The sequence below is a fragment of the Podarcis liolepis genome (assembly GCF_965112155.1).
Source record: "Podarcis liolepis genome assembly, chromosome: 3".
NCBI classification, from domain to species: Eukaryota; Metazoa; Chordata; class Lepidosauria; order Squamata; family Lacertidae; genus Podarcis; species Podarcis liolepis.
The window spans coordinates 120,088,484-120,103,807 of record NC_139557.1 but is presented as its reverse complement, the minus strand read 5'-3'; the positions used below and the strand labels follow the sequence as shown (position 1 = coordinate 120,103,807).

The window sequence follows — 15,324 nt, the reverse complement described above, 5'->3', positions numbered from 1 at the left end:
GTGATGACTGAGGTGGAATTTTATCCCTGATGTGCTAGCTTTTATTTGCAGGGATTTTCTTTCTTTTTTTCTCTAAACTACTTCAGGACAGAAAAAAAAATAGATTAAAAAAAGGTCCCCTGCTTCTCCTCAACTGCATTATTCTGCAAATCCAGACAGTCAGGTTTTTTTTTTTGTGGGAGGAATTCAAGTGCATAGCAGAAACTCAGTTCCCAGATTTAAAATGGATTAAAGTGCCCTAGCGTGTTAAATCCACCTAAAGAAAACCAAAACTCAGACTTTTTGTGGTTTGGAAAGGGACAGAGAAGAGTATTGAAAAGTGTGGGATGAATGACTAACGGGAAGACATGTAAACACCCTGCAAGAGAATCAGGATGAATGCTCATTATCGTATAACTTCCCCATAAGCAAACTGTAACAAATGCTCGATGTATACTGTATTTAATCTAACCTCTGTGTAAGCTTTGTGTAAGCAAACCGGGATGAATGCTCAACAAACAGATCATCTTAGCTCTTAAAGAGAGAACATGAGTGAGAATCTAGGAAATGCAAAATTAATGTGCATTAAAGTGCTCAGTTGCCCTAGAACAAACCAACACACTTCAAAAGAAAGAAAGAAATTGGACTTTTTGTGGGTAGGAAATTGACAGGGGGAAATGCACCAACAACACCCCTGTCCCACAAACAAACCAGAATGAATGTTCAATAAAGAATGGATATAATCAAACCAGTTTGGTGTAGTGGTTAGTTTTGCACCAAGGCCTGAGAGACCTGTGTTCGAATCCCCACTGGGATGACCTTGGGTCAGTCATTCCCTCTCAGCCTAGCCTCCCTTGCAGGGTTGTTTTGCAGAAAATAATGGGGAGGAGAAGAATTATTTGCCTGGAGCTCCTTGGAGGAAAGGTGGGATAGCTTAAGATTTGTACAAGCAAATCAAGATGGATGATCAATAAAGAGGCAGTCTAGGGTCTAAGAAACCTAATGAACTCTAGGCAGATGGGCGTCATTTAATAATATTTTAGGAAGCTATGCCTTACATCCCCCATGGGCGAAACAGGGAGAAAATCAAGGCAGTGTTTTATCTGGGGCGAAAACTGGGAGAAAATCAAGGCAATGTTTTATCTGGGGCATAAAATGAAGGGACTGTCCCTGGCAACTGGAGCGGATGGCAGTGGGAGAGAATAAAATGTAAAACAAGGATGGGAAATACAGGCACCACTTTTCTTATAAAAATATCGTCACACGACAAAGAGCAACATGAAGCCCAGAGGTGCAAGATGCAAAATAACTATTAATTGTCCTGAGACCGGTAAAAATGTGGCTCTTTTTTAAAAAAAGAAAGAAAAGAAAACTTGTCTGTTTTTGACAACAACACCCTTGAACCTCTTCAGACATTACACCGAGAAATGTTTAACAATTGAAATAATTAATCATGAGGATAATAATAATAATAATAATAATAATAATAATAATAATAATAATATTGCCCAGACCACAGCAGTGCACATCTCCTTTGTAAAAGTTATTTCTCTGCTCAGGTATATTCAGGTGGGAAAAAACTTTCAGCTTTAAAAACATAAGAATACAAAGTTGGTATGATTGCTTTCAAAACCCTTTCACAAATTATATTTTTAAAAGTGGTTACACATATTTCGCCACAGTTCACGCCCAGGTGCCCCCATTTTGATCTTCTCTTTTGAACGCAATGAATTTTGTGGGTTCTTTGTTGCTGCTGCTGCTGCAATTTTAAACATTTAACAGTATTTCTGAATTATTGTTTTGTTTTTTAATTTGCACAGATACACGGAAAATGCAGTCATATCCACTGAACTGAAACGAGCTTCTGGTGGGTTGCTTGTGTCCCCCCCCCACCTTTTCCCCTTGGGGGGCTGGAGAGAGATTGCCCTAGATGAGAGAAGAATTCATTTATAGAAGCAACATTCTTTCAGTGGAAGGTTTGTACGCACTGCCTGCCATTGCAACTCAAATTCAGAGGAGAAAGCAACCAAATGTATAAACCTCTTGACATCATCAAACATGTTAAATCGAAGAGTCTAGCTTTTCAGTTTTCCTGCAAGCCGAGGTCAAAATGTTGAGGTTGGTGGAACTCTATGCTAAGCTGTTATGTTGCTGGATGCTGTCTTCTTTCCTACGAACATACAGGAAAGAGCACCAGGGAAAGAAAACCAGTTTGTTTCTGCAGCTCCCCCAGAAAGCACTATGAGCGAAGCCAAGCAATTCTTGGCTAAACCATCACAACGATTAAACAACAGAAATGTTAAGCACCAAATTTTTGCCGGAAACACGCCAGTGATGAGCTAATCCCCATCCTTCGCTTTTCATTTTTGTTTTCCTTCTTTAGAAAATAGAAAAACACAAACAAATCACAGAATACCGTTTTAAGATCACTTTAAGGCTGACACGAAACGAGACGCACCGTTACAACGTTCAATTGACGTGTCCCTCTTTAAAGCCTTAAAATGATGCCTGCAGATCAAAGCCCAGTTACCAGCCAAAGCTCCAGAACTGTGCCTTTAAATTGACTTTCTTTTTGCTACTATGCTGAGTTTTATTAAGACTGAGAATGATTGGGAGAGGGGAAGGGGAAAGCCATGATGGAACTTAAAAAATAAATAAATACTTTTTAAGTTCTGTTATCGTAATCCTCACCGTGATCATCATTAGTATTTGGTACTCAGTTTAAGAGTTAAAGGCCATCTTTTTTTTTTTTTTTAAATTGCTTCCAGAAACAAATCAGAGAAGTTTTTGTTTTGTTTTGTATTGATCCCAATATCAATTGCAATGAAAACCAATGAAATAACTTGTTTTGTGGGCAGGGTGGGACTGATTCCCCCCTCCAACTATTTTCCGCAGGCAGGCAAGCTGCAGTCAACTGATGCAATGGGTTCCCCATTCAGTTCAATGGAAGAAACTGATGTGCACAAGGATTTTTTTAGGGGGTCCATGAGCCAGCTTCCACCATTTGAGTGAACTGGGTGCCCGGTTCGCAAGAGAGACTGGCTGAAGACTGCCAGGCTGCCCAAAGACGTATCAATTGGTGAGTCGCGGCACAGAGGGTGCAAGTCAAAAACTGGATTTTCATTGGCTTGGAAAGAAATAGGATTACACCCTGAGATACAAGCTCAGTATGGTGAAACATAAAGTATCACCCCCTTCCTCTTCCCCTTCCCCTTCCCCACCCATTAACCCCCTACCCCCCCATCAGGAATGCAGTTATAACATTACAAACAGACTGGCCTGCATAAAAGGAACTGAAATACGTTCAATTAAAACAACTCCCATGCCAAATCATAAAACGAACATGGACCCTCTTCAAGTTTAAGCGTGGGCATTTTCACTTTTTTTCTTTTTGTGCCAATCTAATAAGAGCAATTATATTTCCTCTTCATCTGATTTTTGTTTTAAAAAATCTAGTTTCATATATATATATTTATATACATATATAGACATAACTGTATATGCGCACACCCGTCTTGTACGTGCGCGCATATGTATATATATATAATTTCTGTCGTTAAAACCGTCAAAGAGCTTTGCATGAGGGAGGTGACAGTACATAATGAAACTCAGCACCTAAGGGCATAAGGCAGTTGTAGGTTTTTTTTGTTTGTTTGTTATATATATTTTTTATTATTAGTATTATTATTATTTTCAATCAGCACCAATCCCTATGATAATGTCCTACACTTGGTGTAAGGTATAAAACTCAGAGGCGGAGCTTGTTTGCTTTACTCCGACCTCTGAAAGCGTGGAAGTTTGAAAATACTGGTTGGCTTTGCGTTGTTTGTTTATTTGTTTTTTTCCCTTCTTCTTCTCCTCCTGCGCGTAAAAAACAAAAGGAAAGTTTTTCTTTTTGTTTTTACTTACAAAACACCGAGGATCTCTCATTCCTATATATATATATATATATATATATATATATATATATATATATAATTAGTTAAATACATACAGCAACCAGAAATAAAACTTATTGGAAGGTTAGTTTCATGAGCTGTGTTCATGACCGTAAACATTTAACCCGCCTTTCCCCGCCCCCAATTTCCCTCTTTTAATTCTTTTGTTGTTTGTCTGTGACAGTGTGTGTGTGTGTCGTGTGTGTCGTGTGTGTGTGTGTGTGTGTGTGTGTGTGTGTGTGTCTGTATGTTTGTATGTGTGCTTGTGTTTAAAGGAGCTTTTAAAGTGAAGATTCGTACTGTAGCAATTCATACAAGAGAGGTCCGTCTCTATATCTAATCCCTACGGCGGTCGGGGTGACGTACTGTAGAATGTTTATAGTCCTTCTCAATCTCCTGTCTACAAAATGGGCGTCCCAAGCCGGGTACCTCTTCCTTGGGATGTCTATCTTAATGAGAGGGCCTTCTGGGTGGTAGGGCCTCCCGGACGGAGTCGAGGGTACCATCGCTCTCACTTGGAAAACTGGCAAGCAAGTCTCAGCCGTGAGTTCCTCCTGTTGCTCCGTGGCCGCTCTGGTGGGCGTTGCCTGGGCCGCCCTGTACCCTGGGGTCTGGGGAGCCATGGGTTCAACGTCAGGGGGCAAAGGAATGCCCCAGAGCAGTTCGGCGCAACAGGAGCTGGCAAAGATCTTAGCTCTTGGCCCCATGGGATGCAGGATGCCGTAGTACAAGAGCATCAGTGCTACCCCGGCGGCGAAGCTAAGAAAGACGCAACAGAGTGCTGGCACAGCGTACGAGTCAGTGGTGTCGGGGTCTCTGTAATAATACCAAAGGAGCGTCAAGGCAGCATTCTCCGTCAAGACTACAGTGTAATAGGCAAACATTCGGTATCGGGTCCGCCCTTCCTTGACATTAAACCAGCAAAAAATGTACACAATCCCTACCACCATGTTGAAGAGAATCTCCTCCCATTTAGACATGCAGAAGTCTGTCCCGCCATGGATGATCCAGAAAGCCATGGCGCACCAGTGGACCACCAGAAAGATCCCGAAGTAGAGCTGGAAGATGGAAGCAAAGAGGGCGAAAGAGATCACTCTGGATGAGATGGTGAAGAGACGCCAGAAGAGATGGATAAGGGCCCCTCGGTAGCTCATGCTCTTCTTGTCATCCCTAGAGTCCCGGAGAAGCTTATGATACGAGGCTAGCACCCAAGCCAGGGACATCAGGGAGGCGACAGAGGACACACCTGCCGGGAGAACACACACACACAAACCCACAGAGTTAAACGGGAAGCAAAAGGGACGCAGCGGCCCACATCATCGTCCCCCGGGGGGCAGGTGTGGAGCATGTTTACAATGCGGGTCGGGGTAGCGAAAAAGATCTAGAGGAGGAAGAGAAGAGAGAGTAAAATAAGCAGGACTTCCTATGGCAGCATGCCTGTGCTGCAGTACATCGAGGCCACCATCTGCATGGATGTGCATGGCGATGAGGCTCACTGTCCACCAACAATTCCTTGCATGGGAGGATTCTATGTACAGTGGTACCTTGGTTCTCGAACTTAATCTGTTGCGGGAGTCCATTTGACTCCCAGAAATGTTCAAAAACTGAGGTGCGGCTTCCGATTGGCTGCCGGAGCTTCCTGCACTCAATTGGAAGCCATGGAAGCCATGTCGGACGTTCGGCTTCTGAAAAACGTCCGCAAACTGGAACACTCACTTGCGGGTTTGCGGCGTTCGGGAGCTGATTTGTTCGGGAGCCAAGCGGTTCGAGTACCAAGGTATCACTGTACTCTGTTGTGAACTGGATTAAGAAAGCCTTATTTATAGCCACCTTGGAGAAACTAACCCACTAACTCTGGGTTCTCAAGAGGGGACGTGGACCCATTGGACTGTTGTTGTTGTTTAAGCTTATTTAACAACTCAATCACATGGATGGAAAATTCCATCGGAATATGATTTCATCGGCCACTTTGTGATTATATGAGTTTTTGATGTGCTGTTTATGTCTTATCTTAGAAAAATGTCAAAAATTGTCTCTTTTGTGCAAGTTTCTTTTAATACTTATTTTTATATATCTTTTGTCTCCTTATCTTTACACCTGACCATGCTCAATTGCTCTCGGCTGTCTTTGAATTGTTGGAAAACTGTGCTAGTTTCGTTTGCTAATGAAATAATAGCAATCAGTTTAAAAACTGATCATGGTACTGTGAAATCAGAAGGGACCAAGTTAATTAAAACTGCCCATGAACAGGTGAAGCTTATGAGCTGCATCTCGCTTGCCAGGTCTTTTTGCCTGATGTGCAGACTTGTTGACATGACAGCTCACCTTCTAGGAGTTCATGAGTAAAAGCTTGGCTGGGATATAAGAGATGGTGGTCTGAATATGGCTCACTGGACTTCTATAGGTAAAGGTAAAGGACCCCGGACGGTTAAGTCAAGTCAAAGGTGACTATGCGGTTGTGGCACTCATCTTGCTTTCAGGCCGAGGAAGCCGGCGTTTGTCCACAGACAGCTTTCCATGTCATGTGGCCAGCAGGACTAAACTGCTTCTGGCACAACAGGACACTGACAGAAACCAGAGCACACAGAAATGCCGTTTACCTTCCCACCACAGCGGTACCTATTTATCTACTTGCACTGGTGTGCTTTCAAACTGCCAGGTTGGCAGGAGCTGGGACAGAGCAATGGGAGCTCACCCTGTCGCTGACCTTCTGACTGGCCAGCCCAAGAGGCTCAGTGGTTTAGACCAAGGTGCCACTCGCATCCCTGGACTTCTATAACCCTTCCCTAATCTAGGCTGATAGCTCAGCCTGAAGCATCCATTGTCAGAAGCTCCCAATATTTGAAGCATCTGTTGTCAGAAGATCTAGGAAGGTGGGGATTGTGCAACATTTGACATGATTGATGATGTCTGGAAGGCCACCTTATAGGCTTCTCTACTCTGGTGTTCTGATTATTCCCAGCAAAGCTCTAAGGCAGGGGTTGCTAATGTGGTGCCCAGGGGTGTTCATTCTGTTGCAGCCCAAAGCTCCTGGTAACTATATTCATATTCCTCCGAAATGGCCTTTGCAAGGTGTGGCCCCTCTGCTCATGCAGAGCATCCCACAAGTACACAGAGAAGCTGTAGTCAAGCAATTGCTCTGTCAAGTCTAGCATGGCTGTTGTCTATTTGGGAACTTTCTAAATCACCTGTTAAAGGTAAAGGGACCCCTGACCATTAGGTCCAGTAGTGGCTGACTCTGGGGTTGTGGCGCTCATCTCGCTTTACAGGCCGAGGGAGCCGGCGTACAGCTTCCGGGTCATGTGGCCAGCATGACTAAGCTGCTTCTTGCGAACCAGAGCAGCGCACGGAAATGCCGTTTACCTTCCCGCCGGAGCGGTACCTCTTTATCTACTTGCACTTTGATGTGCTTTCGAACTGCTAGGTTGGCAGGAGCAGGGACCGAGCAACGGGAGCTCACTCCGTCGCAGGGATTCGAACCGCTGACCTTCTGATCGGCAAGTCCTAGGCCTTGTGGTTTAACCCACAGCGCCACCCGTGTCCCTTTAAATCACCTGTTACCTGTCCCTTTTAAACTGGACATGTCCAGGATTGAACCTGGGAACTTCTGCAAGCAAGGATAGGCCCTCTAGCATTGAATGGTGGAAGAACAGGTTCCCTCTAGACCTCCCTGGCAGACTCACGAGGGACTGCCCCTAAAGAGCATTGCTCCTTCAATCTTCATCAGTAAAAATTACGGGAGGAATCACAGAAAGGACCACAAGGATGATCTAGTCCAACCCCCTGCAATGCAGGAATCTTTCGCCCAACATGATGCTCCAACCCATGACCCTGAGATTAAGAGTCTCGTCCTCTACCGACTGAGCTACGGAGGAACACAATCTCTGGCTTCGCACAGATGTGAATGTGATTTATGGCGTGCGTGTGAAAGAGCGGTGTGTGCGTGCATGCACACAAATTTTCGTCTGTTGCTGGCTAGCACCAACAAAATTAAAAGGGTAATTTGATAATGATACTAGTGCAAAATGTGAAGGGAGTAATGCTAAGATTGGAAGGCAGCAAGAGGAGGCAGAGGGCCAAAGACAGGCATCCTCATCCTTCTTCCTGCTGATTTCTACAAGGGCAGCATTGAGACTATGCCAGCAGGCAGTGCCAACCCCTGGAATAGTTGTAAGAAGGCAGGCAGGTGGGAGCTAGCTGAGGACAGATGGAAGTTGGTGGGGCAGTGCTCCATTCACTCTAATGGTCCATCATCCACTGAACTCCATCAGATTTAGCTACAGTACACTCTCCTCCCTTCTGTAATGGTATCATTGCCGTTGGTTACATTGACTGTGGTTTTCCAAGTCTTGAGTATGCTTCTGAGCCATGGTTCCCAATGCCATGGCTCTAGGATCACCTGCCGGGTGGTGGTAGTGCTTAGGGGCAAGGGGGCAGCAGTGGGGGGCAGCAGCACTGGAGTTGCCAATGAATATCAGACTTTGAACAACTGGTATTGCTGGATCAAGTCAATCTATCTCACTGAAGTACCATATTTTTCGCTCTATAAGACACACTTTTTCCCCTTCAGAAATTAAGGGGAAATGTGTGTGTGTCTTATGGAGCGAATGCAGGTTCCTTGGCTTCAGGGATAGCCGCCTGAAGCCTCCGGAGCGCAGCCGGAGCTCCCACTGTGCTCTGGAGGCTGCGGGTTCCTTTCGCTGAAGCCTGGAGAGCGAGAGGGATTGGTGCGCACCAATCCCTCTTGCTCTCCTGGCTTCGCTTCGCTGGAGAGGCGCTGCACAGCTTTCCCTCTCTGCTCAGCGCCCCTTCAGAAAAGCAGGAAGAGAAGTGGAAGGGGCAGAGAGGGGGAGATTTTTTTTTTCTTGTTCTCCCCCTCTAAAACAAGGTGCGCCCTATGGTCGGTGCATCCTACAGAGCAAAAAATACGGTAATTAAACAAAACAAGTTTCAAATGGGTTTTGCACCAATGTGCAATTCATTGTCGCTGTTTTGAATTTTATCGTGGGTCGTGAAAACCGCTCATCTGAATAATGCTTTCTGTAGGGCAGGGTAATGGGCAATGTGGAGGAGTTTATGGAACCGAGGGGACAGTGGCTTGGAAAGGTTTGGAAACTGGAGCCCAGAGCCACACTGAAAGAGGGCAATGGGCAAGGCATTTGTGCCTCAATTGGCCCATCTCCCAGAGCGGAAACGGGCACAGGCTTTGCCACAAAAAAGGCAGGGCTTCGTTTGCTACCGTGTTCTAGGGCACAGCAATGGATCAAGGGGAGCAGTCGCTGCTGACATGGAGGTGTACCTCCCCTCCCCGCACACAGTGTCTCCCCCCACCCAGGTGGGGCAACTTACATGGTAAGGTTTCTGCACGGTTCTTTTGGATCATTATGCAGAGCTGTAGCACCAATTGTGGGGCGCTCTCGAGGAAAGTCTCCAAGAGGCGCAACATGTTGACGTCTGCATACTCGTACATCATAGCCCAGTAAAAGCGCCGCTGGTGTTCCTTTTGCCTCTGGCTTTGGATCCCCAGGTACATGGTTCGGATATACCTGGAGACAAGGGGAGAAAGAAGGGAGGGAGAAGGTGAGCTCGTGACCAGATCGGATCAAAGGACATCATCATCATCATCATCATTTGTTATTTATACCCCGCTCATTTGGCTGAGCTTTCCCTAGCCACTCTGGGCGGCTTCCAACAAAATATTAAAATACAATAGTCCTTCAGATATTCAAAGCTTCCTTAAACAGGGCTGCCTTCAGATGTCTCCTAAAAGTCTGGTAGCTGGTTTTTCCTTTGACATCTGGTGGGAGGGTGTTCCACAGGGCGGGCGCCACCACCGAGAAGGCCCTCTGCCTGGTTCCCTGTCACCTCACTTCTCACAGGGAGGGAACCGCCAGAAGGCCCTCAGAAGAGCATTTTCATAGCCTGGGAGTGCTTCTGGACCCATCTTTGCCACTCGAAGCCCAGGTAACCTGTATGCATGCACTCATTTGCTTAAAACATTGCTAAGTCTCCTGGAGTTTCAAAGAAGCAAACGGTAAATAAAATGAATGGATGACTAAAAATAGAGGGCCTTAGATCAGTGGTAGAGCATCTGCTTTGCATATGGAAAGTCCCAGGCTCAGTCCAGCAGAATCTGACACTAGAGCTAGAAATAGCCCCCCCAATTTGAAACTGGAGAGCCTCTGCCAGACAGTAGACAACAATGTGTTGGACTGACCAAGGGTCTGCCCTCGCTATGGGGCAACTTCTTATGTTCCTAACCCACTTGCATGCTTGCTACATTTTGTTAGGCCACGTGGAAACTGTGCAAAAACTCATCCCAGTGATATTCCTTATTACCATCGCAATGACTGAATATGTGAGATTGTGGGGAAGTAATCACAGCGCCTCTAAGATGGAACGGATACGGGGAGGACATGAGCAGGCAGGAGCTATCGAACTGGCTGCCCTTAAGAAAGGTTCCGAAAAGCGCACAGAAATTTTTAAATAGCTGGGTTCCTGCAATGCCCTACGTTAGGCAAATGTTTGGGCTTGAAGGTTCAGAAGTAGAATCTTAGTTAATATGAAATACAGTGGTGCCTCGCAAGACGAAAAGAATCCGTTCTGTGATTCTCTTCGTCTAGCGGTTTTTTCGTCTTGCGGATTAGCGGATTAGAGCTATTAGCGGCTTTTAGCGGCTTATCTGCTGATCGGATCAGCTGATAAGCGGCTTAGCGGCTTAGAAAAGGGGGGGGGGGAGGAAAAAAACCCAGCAGGAACTCGCAAGACATTGTCGTCTTGCGAAGCAAGCCCATAGGAAATTCGTTTTGCGAAGCACCTCCAAAACGGAAAACTCTTTCGTCTAGCGAGTTTTCCGTCTTGTGAGGCATTTGTCTTGCGGGGCACCACTGTACTAAGAGGAATAGTTGAACAGTGTTCTCGAAGCTACCAGCATGAGTTTGACCAAACTGCGGGAGGCAGTGGAAGACAGGAGTGCCTGGCGTGCTCTGGTCCATGGGGTCACGAAGAGTCGGATACAACTAAACGACTAAACAACACAACAACAGCAAGAGGAAAAGTATGGATGGATGGATTGCATTTCTACCCCAGCTTTTTCTCCAAGGGGCTCAAGGTGGTATACATTGTCCACCCCTCCTCATTCAATCTCTACAACAACCCTGTGGGGTAGGTTAGGCTGAGAGACTGTGACTGGCGCAAGGTCACCTAGTGAGTGAGAATTTGAACCCAGATCTCTCCCAGGTCCTAGTCTGATACTCTAACCACTATACCGCACCAGCCTAATTCCATGCTTTTCTGATAAATGAATAACTGTTCACCTTATGTGCTAGGAGTAGTCAGGGCAAGATGAAAGGAAAAAGGGAGAAACTAGGTGTTGGAGTGTATGTGTGTGTGTGGGGAGATTTTCTTAATTTTACGTCTGCTGTTTCCAAAATTGCATTTAATTCCAGTGTATATCCGTGCCAATTTAATGGAGTTTCTTTCCCTCTCACTCATTTTGGATCTACACCTTAAGTTAAGGGGTGGGCAAGTTTCAGTTTCTCATTTTTCCGAGCTTCAGTTCACATCAGTTTGAGAATCCTGCATTTATTTTTTTAAGTCCTCATGGAAATTCAGCAAAAAATGGGTTTATTTTAATGCAAATCCGTCCTAATATACACACGTTTGAATGTGTTTCTGCCCGATATATACACATTTTTTGCAAACTGATTTCCCCTAATATTGCATGCAGACTACAATGACCAGGATCTTTTGGGGGGGGGGAAGGTTTGACTGTTTAAAATGATATGTAAAAGGTAAAGGTAAAGGGACCCCTGACCATTAGTTCCAGTCGTGGCTGACTCTGGGGTTGTGGCGCTCATCTCGCTTTATTGGCCGAGGGAGCCAGCGTACAGCTTCCGGGTCATGTGGCCAGCATGACTAAGCTGCTTCTGGCGAACCAGAGCAGCACACGGAAACGCTGTTTACCTTCCTGCCGGAGCGGTACCTATTTATCTACTTGCGCTGGTATGCTTTGGAACTGCTAGGTTGGCAGGAGCAGGGACTGAGCAATGGGAGCTCACCCCGTCGCGGGGATTCGAACCGCTGACCTTCTGATCGGCAAGTCCTAGGCCTTGTGGTTTAACCCACAGCGCCACCCACGTCCCCATAAATGATATGAGACTGCTTCAAATGCACAGAGTGGATGTAGTCTATTTTATGTGGGCATTGCAAGCAGACATGATGTCTTTTTTAAAAAAAGAAAGTTTTAAAAACAAGTGGGGGAAGAAGTACCTTTCAAAGTTAAAGCAAACAGGAAACCCTACACATCCTGAAAATTTCAGGGAAATCTCATCTGACCTCATAAAAATCACTGCCCTTTCACAGGGCACACAAAAAATCAAGGTGGTTTTCGACCTCCATTTAATATGGGGCAGTGTCTTACGCTGCTATTTTTTCATCGGTGAAATGTGCAGAGCATGCAAAGCACGCCCCATATTTCTCTGCCTTGATACTGAATATTCGGTATTGTGACCAAATGGAATCATCTCTGATGTTTCGAAAACAGCTGCAATAGAGCAGCAGCAAAACAAAGCCTACTTTGGAGGAGGCTGAAGTGGGAGACTGACTGAGTCACAAACAGGAAATGACTCAGATTTTCCGCAAGGTGGCGATCTGATCTAATCATAGAGGGCATTCAGAAATGTAGAGAGAGAGAGATAGACCGTGGCTTGGGTGAAAACTCATTTTCTTAAATTCCGCTTTCACGCTGCACTGAATTTTCATGAGGTTTGATTTTCGCTGTTGAAGTTGCCGCGATCGAGTAGCGGCTGTGCTGGTGGGTGGAAAGGAAGGAATGATTGCAAATTGCCACCCCCAAACCTTTCTTTCCACTCCTGCGTTCATTTCATGTGTTTGTTCGCAGCCAATGACCCTCCCCCAACCCCCACATCTGCCGCTGTTCGGGTTCCACGCTTCAGAAAACACAACCCAAACCTGAAAAGGGCATTTTAAACGGCTCCATCCCTGTTAATCGGGGAACGTACTGTGACCGTGATGACATCATTGTGCCACACAGGCAATCAGTTTTGGTTCTGTGACATCACTGAGAGCAAACCAAGAGGAGAAGAAGGAGAGGGGACATTGTGTTGCAATGCTGTTTTCGTGGTTTCACCCACATATCCATACACAAGGACACAAGAAGAGCCTGCTGGATGAGGCCATTGACCCATGCAGTCCAGCACCCTGTTCTTGCAGTTGCAAACCAGATCCCGGTAGGAAACCTGTAATCAGGATTTGAGCACAAGAGAAACTCTCCCCTCCTGGGGTTTCCAGCAACTGGTCTTCAGAAGCATTGCTGCAGCTCCAATAATAATAATAATAATAATAATAATAATAATAATAATAATAATAATAATAATTTATTATTATTTATACCCCGCCCATCTGGCTGGGTTTCCCCAGCCACTCTGGGCGGCTTCCAACAAAGTATTAAAATACAGTGGTCTGTTAAACATTAAAAGCTCCCCTAAACAAGGTTGCCTTCAGATGTCTTCTAAAAGTCTGGTAGTTGTTCTTCTCTTTGACATCTGGTGGGAGGGTGTTCCACAGGGTGGGTGCCACCCCACCACCGAGAAGGCCCTCTGCCTGGTTCCCTGTAACCTCACTTCTCACAGGGAGAGAACCACCAGAAGGCCCTCAGCGTTAGATCTCAGTGTGGGGCAGAATGATGGGGGTAGAGATGCTCCTTCAGGTATACAGGAACAAGACTGTTTAGGGCTTTAAAGGTCAGTACCAACACTTTGAATTGTGCTCGGAAACGTACTGGGAGCCAATGGTGGAGGCAGAGCACAGCCACCGTGGCTAGTAGCCATTGCCAAGCCATGAATTTGCCCAATCCTCTTTTAAAGCCATCTAAGCAGGTAACCGTGGGATGTGGGTGGCGCTGTGGGTTAAACCACAGAGCCTAGGACTTGCCGATCAGAAGGTCGACAGTTCGAATCCCCGCGGTGGGGTGAGCTCCCATTGCTCGGTCCCTGCTCCTGCCAACCTAGCAAAGCATGTCAAAGTGCAAGTAGATAAATAGGTACCACTCTGGCGGGAAGGTAAATGGCGTTTCCGTGCGCTGCTCTGGTTCGCCAGAAGCGGCTTAGTCATGCTGGCCACATGACCCGGAAGCTGTACGCCAGCTCCCTCAGCCAATAAAGCGAGATGAGCGCCACAACCCCAGAGTCGGTCACGACTGGACCTAATGGTCAGGGGTCCCTTTACCTTTACCTTTTTAAGCTGGTGGCTAGCTGCTCAGGTGCCCGGTGCGGTGCATGTGTCCTGCTGCTGGGGGGTTGCGAGCTGCCCATGGGGGCGGGATGTGCTGCGGGAGCCTTTCCGCTGCCCCCCCCAGCTGTAGGGTGGCTGGGGAAGAGGCGGAAGGCAGACGCAAGTCCCACACTGCCATTTAAGGCAGCGCAGAACCTGCATGCACCCAAGTCACCACGTCACTCTCAGGAGAGATGTGTGGCTTGGGTACACTGAAAATCCCATGGTAAGTGCCGGTCCCCATGGTGTGGTGCCCAGTGCCAGCCACATTTCATTACATTTGTTGACTGAACTAAAAAGTTTCATGAGCCCAATTTTGTTTTTTTAAACTCATATTTTTGTCATTTTGTTAGCCACATCAGTGATGACACCCAGGGCGGCACGCATCCACCGCACCCCCCTTCCTCTGCCACTGGTGGAAGCATGTTCCATAGTTTTAACTATGTGGTGTGTGAAATGCGTCTTGTGGGAGGGAGTTCCACAGAGCTGAGCCCACAACATGGAAGGCATGCTTCCTCATGGACAGGAGTCGTGCTTCTGGCTCATAGGGAAACACGAATACAGTGGTACCTCAGGTTAAGTACTTAATTTGTTCCGGAGGTCCGTTCTTAACCTGAAACTGTTCTTAACCTGAAGCACCACTTTAGCTAATGGGGCCTCCTGCTGCTGCCACTGCGCCACCACCGCATGCTTTCTGTTCTTATCCTGAAGCAAAGTTCTTAACCCGAGGTACTATTTCTGGGTTAGCAGAGTCTGTAACCTAAAGCGTATGTAACCTGAAGCATATGTAACCTTAGGTACCACTGTAGTGCTTCCCTAGATGATCTTAGGGATGGACTTGGTAAGGTACTCCTTAAGGTATCCTGTGCCTGAGTTATTCAGCGCTTTGCACACACTTGTGCAAGAATCCCGAACTTGTCCTGGCAAATGACAGGAAGCTGGTGCGAGCCCCTTTAACACCAACAACATGTATGGGCGGCTTGCTATTGCTGCCGGTGTTTCAGAAACGCTTGCGGCACCTTTTGCAAAGCACCGCAAACCCTTGCTAAAAGCGGGAGTGCATTTCACGGAGGGTCAGCACAGTGGCGTAGCGTGGGTTGTCAGCACCCGGGGC

At 46.4% G+C, this 15,324-nt stretch overlaps 1 protein-coding gene across 1 annotated transcript in view; it reads right to left on the bottom strand.

Annotated features, from left to right (window-relative positions):
- Positions 1-4,001: 4,001 nt before the first annotated feature.
- XKR6 (XK related 6) overlaps positions 4,002-15,324 on the bottom strand; it is a gene marked incomplete at its 5' end in the record, with an annotated part of 170,300 nt that continues 158,977 nt past the window's right edge. The window contains 2 exons of the mRNA XM_083494413.1: positions 4,002-5,163; positions 9,267-9,463. Coding sequence (XP_083350539.1) covers positions 4,199-5,163; positions 9,267-9,463 — 1,162 coding nt within the window. The 3' untranslated portion in view covers positions 4,002-4,198. The remainder of the gene's footprint in view (positions 5,164-9,266; positions 9,464-15,324) is intronic.